Below are 19,809 nucleotides of genomic sequence, written 5' to 3' on the forward strand. Positions count from 1 at the left end.
TACTGGAACTGAGGGAGTCATACAGACTACACAAAGTAATGTAGTTCATTAATAACCTTTGTTTACTTTCTTATTCCTGCTCTGTGTGTAAAAATCTTCAATCATATATCTTATTATTTCAAAATTACCAATTCTTTTATTTGTCTTTGTGTATATTGACACAATGGGATTTTTTTTTGTGGCTTACAAATAGTCGTTGAGAAAAACACACACCATAAAGAACGTTCCTAATAGAATAAGACTGAAGATAAAATATACAAATGAGAATCCAAAAAATATATAGATTATAAGGTTGTGGAAGACTGATGCACATAACTGGTGGGGAGTTTTGGAGGTCCTCCTCTCAAGAAAAGTTTATGTTTTTCAATTAAATACATGCAATTTTACAGTATTTATGACCATTATTATTACCTCATCTGTGTAAAATTGACCAAAATCTGGAAAAGCTTCAGTCAAAAAAAATATACAGCACCCATAAAGCTTTAAGACAGAACTCCAACTCAAACATTGCATCTGGGAAAAGTCCTTTAGTTTTGATGCTCTCCATAAAGATTTAACATTCAGTGGTCAAAATGGCTTGTGTGCTGCACCTGAGCTGTGATATGGTTTAAATACATAATGTATTTATGTATACATATATTTGTTGAGGACAATATGTCATTGGTAGTTCACATAACTTCCCTTTTAAAACAGAGACAGCGTGTTGAGAAGCAACTGTTCTTGTGCCGGTTGTTTTGGCTTTAGTAGTGCTAGTTTGTTATAGCACTATGAAAAAAATCTGTCTTAGAAAAACTGAGGTGGTATTTAGTTGTAAAGCAAAAGTTCTTTATGGCAGAAAATTATTTATATACTACAGTACATGACATGAGAGACACCTAGTGGACAAAATACTCCTGTGAATATTGGACTCTGTTGATTGACACAGTAAGCAGATGTGGAAAAGTATCATAAATTATGTTCAATTTAGTTAGATTAAGAGTGTTTGGAATAAAATAATTAGATATGGGCAAGATACAATGAAATTAGACAGTAGCTCTTGAGACGTTTGAAACTGAGGTGAATCTGTTTTACATTTAATTTGAATCAATGTAAAGTTCAATATTCTTTTCTTACATCATACTTTTTGGGGTGTTTTTTTGTTGTTGTTGTTTATTCTGTCTCACTGAAAAAGTCAAAAATGACCCATTTTTTAAATATATATTTCAAGAACTCAAAGAGGCTTCTTTCAAAGTCCAGAATGACAGTTTAAAGAAGTGAGTTTCGCAAATACCTCTCACGTCAAACTGTTTGTAGCTTCACAGTATTCATATTTAGCTGCATAGCTTCATTCTTACATATTAATACTATGAATATTAAAAATATATATATATTTTATGTGTTGGCCAGATTTTGTTAGGTTTTGTGCTCAGCTCTGTTGTACCCAATTCAACATTTGAAAAAAAAAAAAAAAATCCAGCCAAGACAACAACATGCATGTGTAATAACAACATAGTAGTATCGCAATATCAGCCATTTGTCTGCTTTGAATATAGTTACATTTATAGTTACAAGTACATTTTCCTGATTCTATTTTTGTTTAAGTAACATTTTAAATGCATGAATGAACTAAATACTTCCTCTGTCGTTGAAATAATTTAAAGATTTGCTCATTTGTTGTTTCATTAAAAAGTGACCTTAGGACTGTGATTCCCCTTTAAATCTTTAAAAAAAAAAAAAAATCATAACTTCCGCACGGGAAGCCCCGCCCTCCTCTCGCGACATAAAGCCACTGTCCGCCCGCGCGGGTCTTGTGACTTCGCTGCTCTTCAGTCAAAAATGACAGCCAGCGTGAAGTTTGCTGTGGTGCTGCTGGCTCTCGGCTGTTGCCGGGGCCTGCGGGACGACTACTTGGACGAGGAGACCGAGGAGGCCGCCAAGCCCGCGGCTCGGTCGTCAAAGTACGGCTCCCTGTGGCCGCTTCCGCAGAAAATGAACATCTCGGAGGTTTCATTCAAATTACCCAGTTTCGGCTTCAGAATAATTGACGTCGAATTATCGACGGCCGGTCCGAGTTGCAGCCTCCTGGAGAACGCGTACAGGAGGTGAGAAATGGTTTTTATTATTATTATTATTATTATTATTATTATTATTATTATTATTACATCTATTTGTATGTTTCCAGTGTCTCCGCCTCCCGTTTTGTTGACAGCCTTCGCGCAGCTGCGTTCAGGGACCGGTTTCACCTCTCACCGTCTCTCTCCTGCAGGTATTACGACTACATGTTCGGCATCGCTAAAAAACCGGTCAAAAGCGGGCGAACGGGCCCCACCGAGCTGCCCGAGCTGTTGGTATTGATCACATCACCCGACTCTGAATGCGACGGGTACCCCAGTGTAACATCTGACGAGTCATGTGAGTCTCTTCTCTTCCTCATTCACGTCATATTTAAAAGAAACGCACCTGAACTGCTCATTTTTTTTTTGTATTTCTACACCTGTATTTCAACTGCTTCACATTTCAGTGGGAAAATATATACATCTTCATTTTTACTCCACTACATTTATTCAAGTTATTTTACAGCATCGTTAAAAAAAAAAAGTATTCAAGTACACTTCTGAGGTACTTTACTTGAGTATTTATTCTTCCAGAAGGGAATATTTTCCATTTTACTCCTCTACATTTATTTAACAGCTTTAGTTACCAGTTAATTAAGTACGGCATTTTAGTACACTTTGAAGTACTTGTGCTTTACTTTAGTATTTCCATTCAATGCTGCTTTACAACTAAACTACATTTAGTTTTAGTTACTTTCTAGATGAAGATTTGATCAAACAGTGGAAAATAAAACAAGCTTTAAGAACGGTGATTTCCAACCTGTTTAACTTCTAACGTAGTACAAAAGTCGGTGTGTATTTGGGGTGTTATATTTCAGATGTCTGAGTTGAGAACAGCTCCACCAAATGGCGATATTTCCTTTCCTAAACTTTGTTTTATTTCAATAAATCTTCAAATGATCCAATATCTCACCAAAAATTAGAGATTAGATTAAAAAAAAAAAAAAAAAAAAAAGTCCTAAAACTGAAACTTTGTTTTTCTCTCAGTATTTATCTGATGTCCCCTCAGATGTATCTGCTTGTCCTTGTGTATAAAACTGGATATAAAGTTGTTAAAAGTAGCTCCACCTACAACAGTAACATGCTGCCGACACATTGATCCATCAAGTCTAAAAATGTAATATGCTGTATAATAACAATCACCGCTCCATTTTTTTCTCTACTTTAAAGTCATTTTGTTTTTATTTAGATAGGACCTCGAATGCAGGAGGATTTGAATATAATGGAGTATTTTTCACATTGTTTTATTGGTACTTTTACTCCAATGAAGATCCCTCATACTAACCTGCCAGTGAAAGCGTCCGTGCTCGCGACTTTTCCGGTGGAATTAGAGATTACCTGGAGAGCAAATACGAGGATTACCGCAGTTAATCTACACCAAACATTTAAAGCCCTCCTTAAAGCTCGGTCTTAAATCCGATCTGTGAACGTACCGGAAAGCACGTGCACGGGCCGATGCGGGTTGCCCACTTGGCTGGCGCTTTGACGTCGCTACGGTGACAAAGCGCCATATAAGTGCTGCCCATTTACCAATTTACTATTAAATACACGACTGTTTGTGTCCACAGACGAACTGTCGGTGGATCAGCCGTTTGCCCTCCTGAAAGCACCGACGGTCTGGGGAGCCCTGCGTGGTAGGATTTATGTTGTTTTTTTTTTGCTTATTATTGCAAAAAATATATTTCAAAGTACACTGTGTATTTGGGGTACAAGATACATTTGTTGTCATTATCGAACAACCTGGAATAATCTTTTGGTAAAAATGGCATAAAATATAAAAATGTCTATCACCATTTCTCAGATATGATCTTTTAAAATGCTCGTTTTGTGATCCAGACCTAAAAAAAAATGATTGTCTGGGATTTAGAAAAAAAAAAAAAAGGAGCCTGAAATAATGACAATTAAGAAGCTGCAACACATTTAAAATTTGTGCTCGATAAATAGCTGCCGGGAATAGTTATTTATTTGCTTTCCAGCTGAAAACGAGATTAAATGATTGACGCCTCTTTCATGTCTTTATGGTAAAGTGTTGCCACGGCCAGAAGATGTTTAGCTTAGCTTGGCGTGAAGTCTAGACACGGGATAAAGAATGTCTACTGGCAGCTCTGACGCTCATCAATGAACACGTCGCACCACATTTGTTTCAATCATCTTAAAAACCAATGCAATTTTATTGTATGACAAAATGTTCCAAGAACCGTGTACAACGTGTCTATTCTGAATCTTATTTTTTTTTTTTTTTTTTTTTTTTTTTTTTAGGTCTGGAAACTTTTAGCCAGTTGGTGTATGAAGATGAATATGGAGCTGTAAGTAAACGACAGACAGTCCACCACATGAATCCCGACGAGGCCATTTTGTTATGTTTACGTGAGCCTCGTTTTAACTCGTCGCAACTTTAAAAAAAAAAAAAATCTTTTCAGAAAACCATCAACTCCACCAGAATCAGCGACTTCCCCCGATTTCCACATCGAGGCGTCTTGCTGGACAGCTCTCGTCATTTCCTTCCCGTTAAAGTCATCTTGGCTAATCTGGTAACTGATGGTAAAAGTCCTCGTTTTGTAATCTCATTTGCAATTTCATCTGCTTTCTAAGCACCTGTTCACCTCGCTCGTTCGTACAGGAAACGATGGCGATGAACAAATTCAATGTCTTCCACTGGCACATCGTCGACGACCCGTCCTTCCCTTACCTGAGCCGAACGTTCCCTCAGCTGAGCCAGCAGGTCAGTAGGAAAACCGATGGTTGGGTTTTTTTTAAATCACATTAGGATGTTGTATTGGTCAACGACTTGTTTGTTAAAACTGCTCACAGGGAGCTTACCACCCGTACACACACGTGTACACGCCCGCCGACGTGAAGATGGTGATCGAGTTCGGTCGTCTGAGAGGCATTCGCGTCGTCCCGGAGTTCGACACACCAGGACACACACAGTCGTGGGGCAAAGGTGAGCTTCTCAAGTGTTTGCCGGAGACACGTTATCTGCCACCATTTATTTTTGTTGTTGTTGTTGTTGTTGTTTTTTTTTAAATCTATTCGATGCCTTTTCCATCTCAGGCCAGACAGATCTGCTCACGCCTTGTTACGCCGGCTCTAAGCCCTCTGGCACCTTCGGACCGGTGAACCCCATCCTGAACACCACGTACGACTTCATGAATAAGTTCTTCCAGGAGATCAGCGACGTGTTCCCCGACGCCTACGTCCACCTGGGAGGGGACGAGGTGGACTTCACATGCTGGTGAGTACTCCGCGTCAGAGGCTTCCTCTGGGCACCAGAGGTTTAAACGGCAGACGTTAGCTGCTGGTTTTCCGCTCCGCAGGAAGTCCAACCCGGACATTCGGATGTTCATGGTCGAGCAAGGCTTCGGACAAGACTACGGCAAACTGGAGTCCTTCTACATCCAAAGGTGCGTTTCTCATTTTAGTTCTGTAACTTTTATCAAAAGTGAAACAGTAAGACACATTTTTCTTTTTCTTTTTTTTTTTTTACCATTTTAATGTGATAGACTCTTGGATATTGTCACCGCTACGAAAAAGGGCTACGTGATCTGGCAGGAGGTTTTTGACAACGGTGTTAAGGTAAGATTTTTACATGCTGTTTGAATTTTAAGTATTTGACCAACACGTGTGGGTGATTTTTTTTTCTTTTTATTAATAAAGAGAAATTGAGAAATAAACTTATTTGCTTTCTTGCTGAAAAAGATGAATACCACTCTCTTGTCTAAATGCTAAATGGAAAACTATCGCCAGCAGCAACCTATCGGCATCTCAGAATGGCCATAATCCGTCCAAGACACACCTCTCCCCAGCAACTTTCTCAAGCTTCTCTTGAGCAATCCCAAGGCATTCCCAGGCCGGACTACTTATGTAATCCCTCCAGGGTGTTCTGAGTCTAACCCGAGGTCTCCTCCCGGTTGGACACACCTGACCCCGTCTCACCCACCGCGCAAACGAAAATAATTCCGCAATCGTATTCTTTCGGTCCCGACCCAACACACCCTGACCACGGACGAGGGTCAGAAAATATAGATTGACGACAAGCAAATCCGGCTCAGCTCCCTCTTTGACCAGAACGGTCCGGTACCGCGACTGCTGAAGTCCTGTTTAACACAGCGAGCAAACTTAGGAAGGACAGGCGAACCAATTCATGTCTGTTTCACCTATTAAACCTCCCACTTTCCCAGTGGGAGGTTTCCAGTTCCACAGGGGGAGGTCCCCGCTTTCCCAGTTGCTCCTGAACACACCCATTTCTTGTACGTTTTACACAAACTACAAACAAGACAATGCTTCAGAGGTGCTGGGAGCCGACAGTTGACTCTTTTTCAACACTTTGTGCCGATCTCAGCTAACTGGCCGTTTACGGTAGCTTCATGTTTAGCACGCAGGCACGGTGGCGGTATTGATCGTCTCCTCTAACTCTTGCCAAATGTCAAACTATTCCTTCAGCCGCAACCAACGACTCGTGTAGTACCTCATCTAAGTAAAGCAGCTTGGCTTGTAACAATTGCAGCTAAAGCCAGACACGGTAGTTCACGTGTGGATCGGCGGCGGGAGTAATGACGAGATGGGCAAGGTGACGGCAGCAGGATACACCACCATCCTCTCCGCCCCATGGTACCTAGATTACATTAGCTACGCACAGGACTGGCAGAAGTACTACAAGGTTGAGCCACTCAACTTCAACGGTCAGTTTTCATGAAAATTTCTGTCTTGTGTTGAATAAATAATTTGGAGGAAGAAAACTCTGATTGATTTGGACCTGGTTTTTTTTGGGGTTTTTTTTTAGGCAAAAGTTTTGTTCAACAGGCTTACGCTTGAAATTGGCACAGTTGTGACACAGTGAGAGTCAGACAGACATAAAGTGAACATGGGGCAGTGTGGTTGGTGGATTCAGATGTGGTTTCTTTCACGAAATGATGTATTACAACACTATGGAGGACCAATCCTGAACCAATAAATGCGGCGTGGAAAGAAGGTTTGATCCTCCATAAATCTGGACCAAGACGAAAGTTGCACTGAACCTTTGTTGATTTGCAGACACTTGTTTAAAATACCATGCAGATTATGCAACATAATTTTCTGCAGATGATAAAAAAAAATTTCTTAAAAAAAAAAGAGTATTGGCAGAAGGAAAAACACAAAATGTATCAGATGGAAGGCGTGGATGTTTTTCGTCTTTGTCCCTTTCCCCCGCCCCCCGGATTTTTTTTCTCTTCTGTCTTGCTGATACTTGTGTGTGTGTGTGTGTGTGTGTGTGCTGTGTGCTGTGTAGCTGAAACAAGACACAATTATCCACGTTTGGAAAGGAAACCAGCAGCAATACCAGAGTGAGATGGCAAATGTTACATCGTCAGGGTACCAGACCCTGCTGTCCACGCCCTGGTACCTGAACCGTATCTCCTACGGCCAGGACTGGTACGGCTTTTACAAGGTCGACCCACAGGACTTTAAGGGTTCGTTGTCTGCATGATTGAATGTGGTTTTTTTTCTTTCACCTGCCCATTGCAGTATAGTGTTTTGGACTTTCTCACTCGTATGATTGTCTTTTATTGTTATGTTGCCATCCGAGTCCGATTTTTATTAGACTCTTAACCAAATTTGAAATGTCAGGGAGTTGTCACTCTTGTGCGAATACGTGTAAGCCTGTTGAATGAAGAGAGGGAAAATATCTTTAAAAAATAAAAAAAATCACTTGAATATTTGTAATTCAGTTAAATTAAACCTTCTTGTACAGTTGAGTTTTAGATTCTCTGGATGTTGAATTGACCCGACCTCATCAATCGCATTAAAACAGGAACTGATGCGCAGAAGAAGCTCGTGATTGGCGGAGAAGCCTGTTTGTGGGGGGAGTATGTGGACGGCACCAACCTCACACCCAGACTCTGGTGAGGCTCGTGCGATTCCTCAGTGAACGCTTTATCAGGAAACGCGCGTATTTTGAACCCCCGACGCGTCGCATGACAGATTGTATTCTTTCGTTTTCCTTTCCTTTCGCCACTCGCCAGGCCTCGTGCCAGTGCCGTGGCAGAGCGGCTGTGGAGCGCCAAAGACGTGACCGACATCAGCGACGCCTTCAACAGACTGTCTGTGCACCGCTGTCGTATGGTAGAGTAAGTATCGCTCGTCTCGTTATCGCGTGACTTTGCGTAGTCGTCATCGTAGTAACTATAAAACACGTTATGTCTAAGCGACCTTTTTCTTCTGTAAGGCGCGGGATCCCAGCTGAGCCGTTGTTTACCAGCTACTGTCCGCGGGAGTACAGAGGTCTCTGAAAAGCCCGGGAGGGCTCGCCTTTTACCGGGAACAGGAAACGGACAGGGAAAACAAATCCTCACGCTGTATCAACTCCATGCTTCGCTTTATTTCAACTGAAAAATCAAAACCTAAACTGCCTTTGTCGAAGTACTGTTGTACAAATGACACTCGGTTTAAATGTCCAAAGTGCTCATCAGAACTTTAAATCACCTCTAATGTCATCCACATCTTGCACTATTTGTTTTTTACGAATCTTTGTATGATTGTCAATAAAATGTTGACATTTAATCTGTTGCTCTGGTGTTTCCTGGAAGAAGAAAAAAAATATCAAAGGTATGAAGTAATAATATTGGCTGCAGATTTATTTTGCATCCAAATAAGAACATGATTTGTATTATCTTTATCCAGCAATGGATATTCACACAATAAATAGCATCCTACCAGGGCTGCTTATCAGCAGTCAGGTCTGATCGTTACTTTAAGTCCCAGAAAAAGTCTCTGTTTCGTAAGGCCTTTGGTCCCATCGGTAACCGCCCTGTGGGCGGGGGGGGGGGGGTGTCAGTCACAGCAGACCAGCCATCTTTTTAAGGAGCCTGTATTGCTCCTGAGGGTTCATGGTCTCGTAGGCGTCCAGCTCCAAGGAGAAGGTGGCGTTGCCTGACGTCACTGTTCGCAGGACGGTGGAATAGCCCTTTACAAAGAAACGGATTATAAGAGTGTAGAATTGTCAGGGTGGCAAATTAAACCCTGGTTCCCCCCCCACCCCCCACTCCCCACTCCCCCACCCCAAAAAAAACACCTGATAATGACACGTTTGGACTTCTCACCATCATCTCAGCCAGGGGCACGGTGGCCAGCAGCACCTTGTTGTCATGGCGACTCTGGATGTCTCTGACCGTTCCCCGTCTTTGCGCCAAGTCCCCGAGCACGGAGCCGAGGTGCTCCTCCCCGACGGTCACGTCCAGAGACATGACCGGCTCCAGGACTTGGCCGCCCGCCAGCCTCAGCGCCTGCATCCAAAAAAACAAAAAAAACCAGACTGTGCCGTGAGCTTCTCCGTCGTCGTGGTTTACACTTGCAACATGAACCGATGCCGGTTTACCTTCAGCATGCAGCGAGACACGCAGGCCGACACCATGGCGGGAGACGTCCCTGCTTCCGTGGTAACGCTTTGGACGAGTGTAGACACGCCTCGTAAAGGGTAACCCAGCAGCGGACCTGGAGGTGGAGGCAGGCATCGAAAACAAACTTGCGTATCAGAGAAATGTTTTCAGTCCGTAAATACAAAACGGTGCAGAACAGGTTTACCCGCATTTTATTATAATTCTTTAAAAGTCACTAAAAATGTATCGTTGGGTGATTTAGCTACGAGTCTCTCTTCAAATTATTGTGCGTGTGTGTCTGACTCCCCTTGGTGTGGTGTATATACAGTGTGTACTTCATTCTCAGGCCTCTCTAGTTAAATAGATCTTAATCTCAGTCAGACTTCCTGATTAAATACATTTTAACAGCCACACGTTACTGATTGTGAAGATTCAGCTCGGTTTTGGACGGTTAAACAATAACCAGGGTTGTTGTTTTTTTAACCCCCTGAACTCTTCCGTTTGTCATGAATACTCAGTGTTACAGAGAAAGATCTTAAGTTTAAAGTTTAATTAGGAGAATAAATGCGTCGAGTCGGTATTACCTAGGAGATACGAGCTGCGTAATCCATTCTCCACCGCCTCTTTGATTTCTGCTGACAGCTGTCCCTCTAACTCCTCTGCGAATGCTGATTCACATGAACCGCCCGCAGAGTCGATGTCCAGCGGTCTCACGGTCAGCTCCACTGTGACGACATGTCGTCTCTCTCCTATCGTCCGGTCCAGTGTGTCTACGTTACAACAAAATTCATATAGGAGCAAAGTTTTGGACATCTCTGGCGTGTCGCCGACAATAAATATTCCTCTTAACGCAGTAGTTTTAAATTAGTCCAGTTTCAGGAACCAAAGTTTTTGGGCATTCGTATTTATTTCATAGGAAAGTAGTTCAGTAACACACAATGACTTCAAGAACTGTTAATACATGGAGATGGGGAAAAAAAGGAACTAGGGTTAAATTAATTAAAAGGCACGTGGGCTTTTCAAACAAGTTTAAACTGGTGATGCTCATCAGGTTTCAAAAACCTACAATGAAGTCGAACTTTTTTGGAATTAGTTAAAAAGTCAGATTTATCTAATCCTAAACTTGTTTGCAAATGCTGGAATGACAGTTAACTACTGATATAACAATTAGTTACTGTCATGACAACACTGGGACTAAACGGCTACTGCACCCGCATGGCATCATGGGAATCGCATGTCCTTCAAAGTAAAATCGCAGCGTCACAAATCCTGAAGACTACAAAATATTTAAAAAAATTGTAAATTATGTTCGCCCACTCTAAAGGCTCCAAAAAAAAAAGAAAAGAGTGTTGCGACGGACTGGCTACCAGCTGAACTTTTGCTGGTACCCCACTGGTTTGTGAACGGCCGTTATGAAGCCTCAAGTTCAGATTTTGTCCGTCACCATCTTGCTCGTTCGAAGCGGTTTTGAGCTACTGGTGACCATATTTGGACGAGCGGAGGATCTGACACAATCTGATTGAGGACACTATGCCCCGCCCACTATTGGGAAAACCTGACTGCAACACAGGCCTGTCAATCAAACAGACACGCCCCCAAAAAACAAAGAGCGACTTTGGCGAACAACACCAACATAACTTGTGGGGAAAAATTGATAGAAGAGAGAGAAGTTGAATGGGAGTTTATGGAGCCAGATGTCTTTTGGAGCCGACCTCTAGTGGCCCTAGTTGGTATTGCAATTTAAGGAACTTCCGCATCGGCCTAATTTTTCAGACCCGGAGGCTACGTCCACTTTCACCTCCAGTCTACGGTTAGTACCTGCAGTTGAGACCTCGCGGAGAATCGTCTCTCTGTAAGCCACCTGCAGCGGTCCGAGGTGAGTCTCGATGCCGTACTCTCTCCTGATCCGATCGTGGATGATCTCGATGTGAAGCTCTCCCATCCCGCACAAAATGGTCTGAGAGAGGCAGAGAGAGAAGGACATGTAGCGGACACCCGATTCCATAACGGAAGAAAGTCCTCGCTAATCCAATGACGGCATTACCTGACCAGAGTCTGGGTCGACTCTGACTTTAAGACTGGGGTCTTCTCTCTGGAGGCAGTTGAGTGCATTCTCAAGATCTTTGAAGAAGGAGAAAGTAAACGCGTGAGTGACCTCGAGAGGTTGCACAGCTTAACACTGATGCAAGTGTAAGTATCGTCGCCGTTACTGACCAGCCTGTTTGGCCATGGTTGGTGGTTCTATGGTGCAGAAGAAGACGGGATCAGGGACCTCCACCCCCGAGAGGACGATGCTGGCGTGCTCTCCGTGCTTCCTCCCCGCCCCGCCGTCCTTTTGGGCTCGGCGAGCTGCAGCTGCCGCCGAAGCCTTGGACGAAACGATGGTGTCTCCAGTCACTGTCTGAAGAGGGAGCGGCGAACATGAAGAATCGAGGAGGGAAAATCGTCAACTAAGCAAATCCACAGTATTATGGATTGCGCTCTACCTGCTTCAGTCCTACAGTCAGCGCGATGTTTCCCGCGGTCATCGAGGGGATTTCTACGTGCTGATCAGCGAACGGCACCAGCAGCCTGCTCATCCTCTCGCTACGGACAGACGAGTTTGGACATATGTGATCGTGTTGTGGCGGTCAGGAGGTTAACAATCGCAGCTGGAATGGAAAGCACATACGTGTTGTTCCTGTTGATGTTGTGGACGGCCGTCTGTGCTTTCAGAGTACCGGAGTAGATCCTCAGAAACACCAGAGGCCCGCGCTGCTTGTCATGGAGAACCTTGAAGGCCAGCGCACACAGGTCGTCTTTGTACCAGCGCCTGCGGGAGGATTAAAAAAAAAAAAAAAAAAAAAATCAACAAGCTCAACATCTGACAACAATGACATCGCAACATATTTTTTATAATTGCACTGTGCCAGAGTGCTCCACAGTGGAGTAGAAGCTGCCGGAACCGTGGGCTGGATTAAGAAAGTAGCTGTGTCCCAGAGAATTACTGGATTGTGATACGGAGTCTTCGTATTTCTAGGATGGCCTATGTTTTGTCGCTTTTGAACTTGACTGACCATCTACTGGATATAAAGATGTATAGAATTTAGCAGCGCTAATATCCTTTCTCGCAATGTTAATGAGAGTGAAAAAAGATTTGCCCCGTGATGCGGATCCTCTACGAAAAGAAATGGCTTCTTCCTTGGGCCAAGGTACACCCTTTCACAGAGTTTCAGGAAAATCAGGACGGTAGTTTTCCCGTGAACCGGCCTTCAAACAAACAAACTGCGCCGAAAAGCATAAACGTCCCTTGTGGAGGTGGTCATGACAAAATCCTTTATCTGCAAAAGTAAAATTAAATTGAAGCAGAAAATAAAGACTAAACCCCTTTTTTTTATTTTAGAGGACACGCCTCAGCTCTGGTTTCACCACTTATTTAGTAAAAATAAAAAAAACCTAATATCTAAATTAATCCAATATTGTCTAATAGGACACTTTTTAAGAGCCGTGACAAACACAAACTCATATCAGGCTGGATTTGTTCTCTCACTTGATGTGACAGTTCTGGTCCGGGTCGAAGAGTTACTCACGCCGCGTCGTGGTGTCGTTCGTGGGGAGCGGGCAGGTAGGCGGTGATGGCGTCTAGAAGCGGCTGAACTCCTTTGTTTCTCAGAGAGCTCCCGCAGAGAACTGGGACGCCTTTACGGGCCAGAGTCACCCGCCGCACGGCCTCCTGTAGCTGAGGATTCATTCGTTCATTCAGTAACAGTGCTGCGATGTATAATCGGCCTACACTTTTGTACTATGCAATACAGGGCTTACTTTCATGGAGGGGACGGCATCGAAATTGTCGCCAAACTCGGTCAGCAGCAGTTCAGCAAACTCGTCGTCCAGATCAGCAACCTGTGATTTGAGAACAGAAACGTAAACGTCAAAAAAATCTGGAGCACCTTGACACGTTATTATTTTACAGTTGCGACATGTACCTGCTCGATTAAAGCCGTCCTGGCTTCGCTGACCGCCTGCAGCAGCTCCGCGTCATCAGACTGGTCCAGGTGTTTGACTTCGAACGCTCGCCCGTCGTCTCCCGTAGATTTCGGCTTCCACGTCAGCTTCTGGTTGGTCAACAAGTCAACCACACCTGTGAAGCTCCTACCGCTGCCCACAGGAAGCTGTGAAACGGGATTTATGAGGCAATTAAATCACACGGAGACTCTCATCAGGTGCTTTCACAGTTTGTTACAAATTAATTAGTCCAAAAAAAAAAATGCATTCAGACACTTTTGGCTTATTATGAAAGGGAAACTCCGCTCATCTTTAATTCCAAAGTCTGTTCACAGGTCTTTGGGTAATATTACTGCATTATGTAAAAGTTGTAGAAAGCTGCTTTTAGATCCAGAGGGATGATGAAACTGTCTCAGGCGATGAGTCGGTGTCAGTTAGGGCTGGAGGCTAAAATAATCTGGAGGTTCGGCGATAGAAAATAGATAGAAAGAAGTAAGTTTACCAGACCTGTATAACCCGCTTAGCATCTCCTCTCCAGGCTAAAGGAGGAACTCTTATTGTATTTCATGTAAGTGAGGTTCCACTACGGAACAAGCTGCTGCTTCATGTAGATGGATATGTTGTTGTTATCTTTTGTCGAAGCGGCATTACCAAAAAAAAAAATATTAAAAAAAAAATGCTTGTATGTTAATAGCTACTTGAGCCTCTACTGGCAAAACACACCTGAATCTGACCAAACTGTTTGTGAGATGCATTGTGGGTAATGTAGGCTGCAGGTTGTGATAGAGAAAGAATGTCTCCGGTTTTGCTGCACCAATTTTTTTATTGTATTTTTTTTTTTTTTTTTAAACTTGTAATCATAAATCTGACAGTATTATAGAAGTACAAAAGTATATCAGGGGAAGACTTTTTTTTTTTTTTTTTTTTAAATAAGCCTGCTTCTTTAAACTATACTATATAGTAGTCACTGCTTTATTTAGCTGTATTCTGTCCAGAAATCTCTATTTTCGTGCTAATTAAATACAGTTATTATAAAGTTAGGTGTTTAAAGTTTTTTAGTTACTTTTCATCAAGAGAAACACTATTTCTCTTATTTTTGCTGTGATTTTTGAAGGCCTACCTGCAGGAGGACTGGATTGGCTTTCAATTTCTGTCTTATGCTCTCAAGGGAGAAACTCAGGCTGTGAGAAAAAAGAAAAAGGAAGAAAAAAAAAAAGAAAAGACGGTTTGCACTTACATTTTTCACAAGAAAAGTAAAACAATACTTGTTTTATTGCAACCGGGTGTTTGAGTCACTCACTTCGCCGCAGGCTTATCCATCTTATTCAGGAAACAAACACAGGGCACGTGATGCTTCTCTGCTTGTCTCCACACGGTCAGAGTTTGAGCCTGTCGGCGTTTGAAAAGGAAACCGATTATATGATGAAACCAATTTGAAAAAAAAAAAAAAAAAAAAAAAAAAGAAAGACGGCGAGCTCACCTCAACACCGGCGGACGCGTCAAACACTGCGACAGCCCCATCGAGGACACGAAGTGCCCGCTCCACCTCCAGCGTGAAGTCAACGTGTCCTGAAATCACAAACATTTCAGCAGCTGCTTCTTCTTATTTTAGTCTCAGCTGGAAAATGTGACAGAATATATATAAATATATATTTATTTATTTTTTACCTGGGGTGTCTATGAGGTTTATTCTATGACTTTTCCAGTCAAAGGTGACTGCTGCTGACTGTATGGTGATGCCACGCTCCCTCTCTTGAGCCATAAAATCTGTGACGGTATCCCCGTCATCTACGTCTTAAAAACAAAAAGCAATACAGACAGAAATAAACACGTGGAACGAACAGATCAAGTTTAAGAATTAACAACGCAGATGTGCCCCCCCCCCCCCCCCCCCCCGCCCCCCCCCACAAACCTCCGAGTACCCTCGTGTAGCCAGAGTAATAAAGCATCCTCTCTGTGGTCGTCGTTTTCCCCGCGTCGATGTGGGCCATGATGCCGATGTTTCGGATCCTGTCGGAAGAGGCCACGAGTTAACACGAATCCCAGAACACGCAGAGGGTCATAATCCGTCAGCAGAATGTCATTCCTTACTTTGATATATCGGGGTTGACCACAGCCCGCAGCGACTTGACGTCATCTGTGACAGTGAACGTGAAGTAGGATTATAATGGCATAATGCCACTGTAGGTACAAGTCTCTATTGTTAACTATGCTATCAGGCATCTTATTGGTCAAAGAATTATTCATTTAGTCAAGAAAATGTCACAAATAATCACTAATGTACATCCCAAGTTACAGTCTGAACTTCTTTTCTTTTTTTTTTACTGCTAATGTTCAGTCTCGGCCTTGGAAACAGCCGTTTCAAGTCAAATCATTTATACCTGATTTAATGATTAATTTGTGGAAGTATGAAGTCAATGTGACATACAAAATGATGGATCACTAACAGTCCGTGTTTTGTCAAAGCTGATTCTTACCCAAGCCATCCTGCTAAAAGTCTGCAAGGCTCTGACAGGCAGTTGCAACTAACATTAGTATTATTAAGCAACTTATTAATTAACGACAAAAATTAATTAATCTAACCGTGTGCTTCTGTAGATTTAGTTATGAAACCGACGTACCTGGCAGAAAGCTGTAGTGTCTCTTTACAGGACAGCTCAGTCTGCACCTGCAGCCCTGCAGCCCAGCAGTTAGTAAATACCTCCCCTGTGGAAGTATGAAGTCAATATGACATACAAAATGATGTATCACTAACATGTTTTGTCAAAGCTGATTCTTACCCAACTCATCCTGCTAAAAGTCTGCAAGGCTCTGACAGGCATCTCTAATGTCTAATGTTTGTCCCTTCATCAGGATCAGACGAAGGAAACATCAGACCGGAAGGAGCAACGTCAGCTCATTCGTTATAGATAACAATAAAAAAATAAAAAATAAATAAAGTTAACCTTTTAGTGAAGGAATAGAAATGCCCTGCAAAACACAATCATCTCTACAACTCTCAAAAGTCACACGCTTTAAGGCACGGCTCCAAAATACATCCCTGGGACACCTTTGAGTGTGCGACCTATAGTTCCGGGTGTGACAGCAAATGCGGTCCGCTGAATTTTAGCTATTCTAAATTGTTTAATATATTTATATAACATATTTACCAAATTTATATGCGCATTTTTTTATTTTAAGAATTGTGAGTTATGCTTAATATGCGCCGGTGTCACGGTGAGCACATTTAACCAACGGACAAGTCGTTACGAAATTATGACGTACTTCCTCTAAGCGTCGGCTTCGGGGCTAACAACATCACAAGGACCCCAGCCTGAAGCTAACAGCGCCAAATATTCTGTATTTCGACCGACCGGTGCCACCTGAAACCGATTCACCGCAACAACTAACTCCTCGAACGCAAAATGGTAAGAAAACCCGTCTTTTACTTGGTATTATTCAACTTATATCTCCCAGTTTAACGCGTCGAGCTAGCGTTAGCTTCGGTTCACATGTGGCGGAGTGACGTCAGCTCTGCTCCGTTTTGTTTAATGTTTTTATGAAAACCATTTGGTAAGTGAAGTAGTCGCTGTATGAGCTTTTTGCCGAAGTTAACTTGATGTTTTCCATCTTTACGAGGTTCTCCTTAAAAAAATAAAAATAAAAAAACATGCGACAAAATGTCCCCACTCATTAATAAAGTCTTCTAATCTTATTTTTATTTTATTTTTTTTTACCAGTTTAGGACTCAAATAAGTAATTGTTTACACTATTGAATAATCTACCGCCTGTTAGATGTTTTTTTTTTAAATTATTTTATTAATCATTTAATTGTTTACTTTTTTTTTTTTTTTTAAATATCCACATCACGTGGCAGGAGATTCAAATAATCAACATTGTCATTTAAGAGTTGTGATCTGAAGTTTGTTCAATTTCCACACGATGTGATTTACTTGTGCTCAGAAAAATCAACCTCCTTCTAATAATAAATAAAATTAAAAAAAAAAAAAAAGAGTTGGAATTCACCACGTAATATTGGTGCTGCGTGAAAGTACTCAAAACGAACAGTCCTCCTCCCCCCCATTAATTCAATTTCCTGTTTTTTTTTTCTTCTGCAGCCTCAGAACGAGCACATCGAGTTGCACCGCAAGCGGCACGGCTACCGCCTCGACCACCATGAAAGGAAAAGGAAGAAGGAGAGCCGCGAGGTCCACGAGCGGTCGCACAAAGCCAGGAAGATGATCGGTCTGAAGGCCAAACTGTACCACAAGCAGAGGCACGCGGAGAAGATCCAGATGAAGAAGACGTGAGTATCGTTGGAGAAACGGCTGCCCTTGTATGCGTCTGCTGTTTGAATGGCCAAAAAAAACGTGAAAACCGTGACGAGTAAGCATCCAAATTGTGTCTTTACAGCATCAAAATGCACGAACAGAGGAAGACCAAGCAGAAGGATGACGACAAGACGCCTCAAGGAGCCGTGCCCGCCTACCTGTTGGACAGAGAGGGACAGTCCCGAGCCAAGATCCTCTCCAACATGATCAAACAGAAGAGGAAAGAGAAGGCTGTGAGTATCAGTAAAGATTTCCTCTCCCTCAGCGGTTTTTTTAATTTTTTTTTTTATGGTAAGTGTTGCAGATGTGTGGAAATAACACGGACGTTGAATGACCTCCGCAGGGCAAATGGGAGGTGCCCCTGCCGAAGGTGCGCGCTCAAGGAGAGACGGAAGTCCTCAAAGTCATCAGAACCGGGAAGCGGCAAAAGAAAGCCTGGAAGAGGATGGTCACCAAAGTTTGCTTCGTCGGCGACGGCTTCACGCGTAAACCTCCGAAATATGAACGCTTCATCCGACCCATGGTGAGATCGCAGGATTGGTTTTTGAATTCTGCTGTTTGTTTTTTTTTGTTTCAAACTTAAGTCCTTAAATGACCTCCTCCTCCTCGTTCTGCCTTTTTTTTTTTAAATTTAGGGTTTGCGTTTCAAGAAGGCTCACGTCACGCATCCCGAGCTGAAAGCCACGTTCTGCCTGCCCATCCTGGGAGTGAAGAAGAACCCGTCGTCACCGCTCTACACCGCCCTGGGAGTCATCACGAAAGGAACGGTCGTGGAGGTCAACGTCAGCGAGCTCGGCCTGGTCACACAAGGAGGGAAAGTTATCTGGGGTGAGAGCACAAACGCTCACGTTCTTTACGGGCGCTGAGAATAATTCAGAAAATAATAAGGTGATTAAGACGGCCGCGTGTTTCTGGATGGACCTGTCGGTGTGTTTATTGTTGACTAACGGTCTTATGAGGTCTTAAAACTGCTCATGTTTGTAACAGACATCCGCTTGGCAGATTTTTTTTTTTTTTTTTTTTTTTTTTTTAAATAACATATCGAATTTTCTAAATGGGACGCCGATAGACGTCCGCGTGGTTTCAGTAACTAACGCATCTCTTTTCCTTCCCAGGTAAATACGCCCAGGTGACAAACAACCCAGAGAATGACGGCTGCATTAACGCAGTTCTGCTGGTATAAGACTCTCGGCCTGCCCGGTAACGCTTCATTTACGTTAAGATTTACATCAAAGAGGGTTTCAGTTCGCCGGACCGGCAGAAACATCACTGATTTCCTGCTTGGGCACGTGCTCTTGGAACAAAAAGGACACTGGAAGGTAAAGAAATAAGGGGACTTACCGTGTTAAGTTTGATATAAATAAACTTGATATGACACAAGAATCATTTTTTGGGGTTATGGCTGACTCACTCCATATAACGAGATTAGTAAAGCAAAGTGAAGCTGCTCGCCACTGAAAACTAACTTTGTCCCTTGCTCGAGAACCCTGACGGTTCGGATATGTCGCGATCACTCAACTCGCGCTTTTTCCGTTTCCTCCTTCAGCAAAAAAAAAAGTGAACCAGCACCAAGCTGCACCATAAAACCAGCCAATAATTTATGTAATCGGATTAATTAATGCCTGCTTGAGCGTTCACACGGTCAAAAAAGAAAGCTGCTTCTACGGCAACTGAGCAGCACGAAATTAAAATCGACAAAATCAAACCTTCATTAATGTTGTAAATCCGACAGCATCTTTTTTTTTTTCAGACTTTCCCTCCTTAAATACAAACACGGCGAGTTTCCTCATCTTCCTTCCTGTGGGGTGTTGATACGAAAACGGGGCACGTACTCTTTGAAATGTGTTTTTTTTTTTTTTTTATGATCTGGAACTTGTTGTTTTCAACGTGACGGTTTTATAGTTGCACTAGAAAGAATATCACACAAAAATCCATTAAAAAAAATAAAGTACCAACAAAACAGAATTGCTTACTTTTACCCTCTATGCAAGTTATATTATAGAGGTACAGCGTCCGCTTACAAACCTGAACTTTGCATATTTCGGAGCTTTAATCTTGTCACTGTAT

At 42.6% G+C, this 19,809-nt stretch overlaps 3 protein-coding genes across 4 annotated transcripts; 2 read left to right on the plus strand and 1 right to left on the minus strand.

Moving 5' to 3' along the window:
- The first annotated feature begins 1,778 nt into the window (after positions 1–1,778).
- hexb (hexosaminidase B (beta polypeptide)) lies at positions 1,779–8,633 on the plus strand. 2 transcript variants are annotated; one of them, XM_069168479.1, is made up of 14 exons: positions 1,779–2,081; positions 2,246–2,391; positions 3,662–3,727; positions 4,353–4,399; positions 4,514–4,624; positions 4,714–4,815; positions 4,905–5,037; positions 5,148–5,328; positions 5,411–5,497; positions 5,597–5,669; positions 7,363–7,543; positions 7,885–7,975; positions 8,096–8,200; positions 8,299–8,633. In XM_069168479.1, exons 1-14 carry the CDS (start codon positions 1,816–1,818, stop codon positions 8,360–8,362), a joined length of 1,653 nt encoding a protein of 550 aa, XP_069024580.1. In that variant the 5' UTR covers positions 1,779–1,815; the 3' UTR covers positions 8,363–8,633. The 2 variants fall into 2 exon arrangements, with proteins under 2 accessions (XP_069024580.1, XP_069024591.1); XM_069168490.1 differs by lacking the exon at positions 7,363–7,543 and adding an exon at positions 6,601–6,775 and having other exon boundaries at positions 1,783–2,081.
- On the minus strand, positions 8,432–16,476 carry gfm2 (GTP dependent ribosome recycling factor mitochondrial 2). The gene is made up of 20 exons (XM_069168466.1): positions 16,213–16,476; positions 16,054–16,138; positions 15,524–15,569; positions 15,345–15,442; positions 15,101–15,226; positions 14,913–15,001; positions 14,733–14,821; positions 14,553–14,613; positions 13,414–13,599; positions 13,250–13,330; positions 13,018–13,166; positions 12,120–12,260; positions 11,935–12,034; positions 11,663–11,849; positions 11,493–11,569; positions 11,267–11,405; positions 10,033–10,218; positions 9,448–9,563; positions 9,173–9,355; positions 8,432–9,036 (listed from the first exon to the last, which is right to left on the minus strand). The coding sequence occupies exons 1-20, from the start codon at positions 16,252–16,254 to the stop codon at positions 8,908–8,910; spliced, it is 2,310 nt and encodes a 769-aa protein (XP_069024567.1). The 5' UTR covers positions 16,255–16,476; the 3' UTR covers positions 8,432–8,907.
- A 215-nt stretch (positions 16,477–16,691) lies between these two features.
- nsa2 (NSA2 ribosome biogenesis homolog (S. cerevisiae)) lies at positions 16,692–19,125 on the plus strand. The gene is made up of 6 exons (XM_069168505.1): positions 16,692–16,839; positions 17,530–17,717; positions 17,825–17,975; positions 18,086–18,265; positions 18,378–18,570; positions 18,858–19,125. Exons 1-6 carry the CDS (start codon positions 16,837–16,839, stop codon positions 18,923–18,925), a joined length of 783 nt encoding a protein of 260 aa, XP_069024606.1. The 5' UTR covers positions 16,692–16,836; the 3' UTR covers positions 18,926–19,125.
- The last annotated feature ends 684 nt before the right edge of the window (positions 19,126–19,809 follow it).

Source organism: Embiotoca jacksoni, unplaced genomic scaffold, assembly GCF_022577435.1.
Source record: "Embiotoca jacksoni isolate LCO1_2020_lvr unplaced genomic scaffold, fEmbJac1.0.p SCAF_10, whole genome shotgun sequence".
Lineage (NCBI taxonomy): Eukaryota > Metazoa > Chordata > Actinopteri > Embiotocidae > Embiotoca > Embiotoca jacksoni.

Coding starts and splice junctions, on each gene's coding strand:
- hexb (XM_069168479.1), top strand. CDS start 1,816: ATGACAGCCAGCGTGAAGTTTGCTGTGGTGCTGCTGGCTCTCGGCTGT. Junction 5,038..5,147: donor CACACAGTCGTGGGGCAAAG/GTGAGCTTCTCA, acceptor TTTCCATCTCAG/GCCAGACAGATCTGCTCACG. Junction 8,201..8,298: donor CACCGCTGTCGTATGGTAGA/GTAAGTATCGCT, acceptor TTCTTCTGTAAG/GCGCGGGATCCCAGCTGAGC.
- gfm2 (XM_069168466.1), bottom strand. CDS start 16,254: ATGCCTGTCAGAGCCTTGCAGACTTTTAGCAGGATGAGTTGG. Junction 16,139..16,212: donor CTTTTAGCAGGATGAGTTGG/GTAAGAATCAGC, acceptor ATACTTCCACAG/GGGAGGTATTTACTAACTGC. Junction 13,600..14,552: donor CCAATCCAGTCCTCCTGCAG/GTAGGCCTTCAA, acceptor CCCGTTTCACAG/CTTCCTGTGGGCAGCGGTAG.
- nsa2 (XM_069168505.1), top strand. Junction 17,976..18,085: donor AGAAGAGGAAAGAGAAGGCT/GTGAGTATCAGT, acceptor TGACCTCCGCAG/GGCAAATGGGAGGTGCCCCT. Junction 18,266..18,377: donor AACGCTTCATCCGACCCATG/GTGAGATCGCAG, acceptor TTTTAAATTTAG/GGTTTGCGTTTCAAGAAGGC.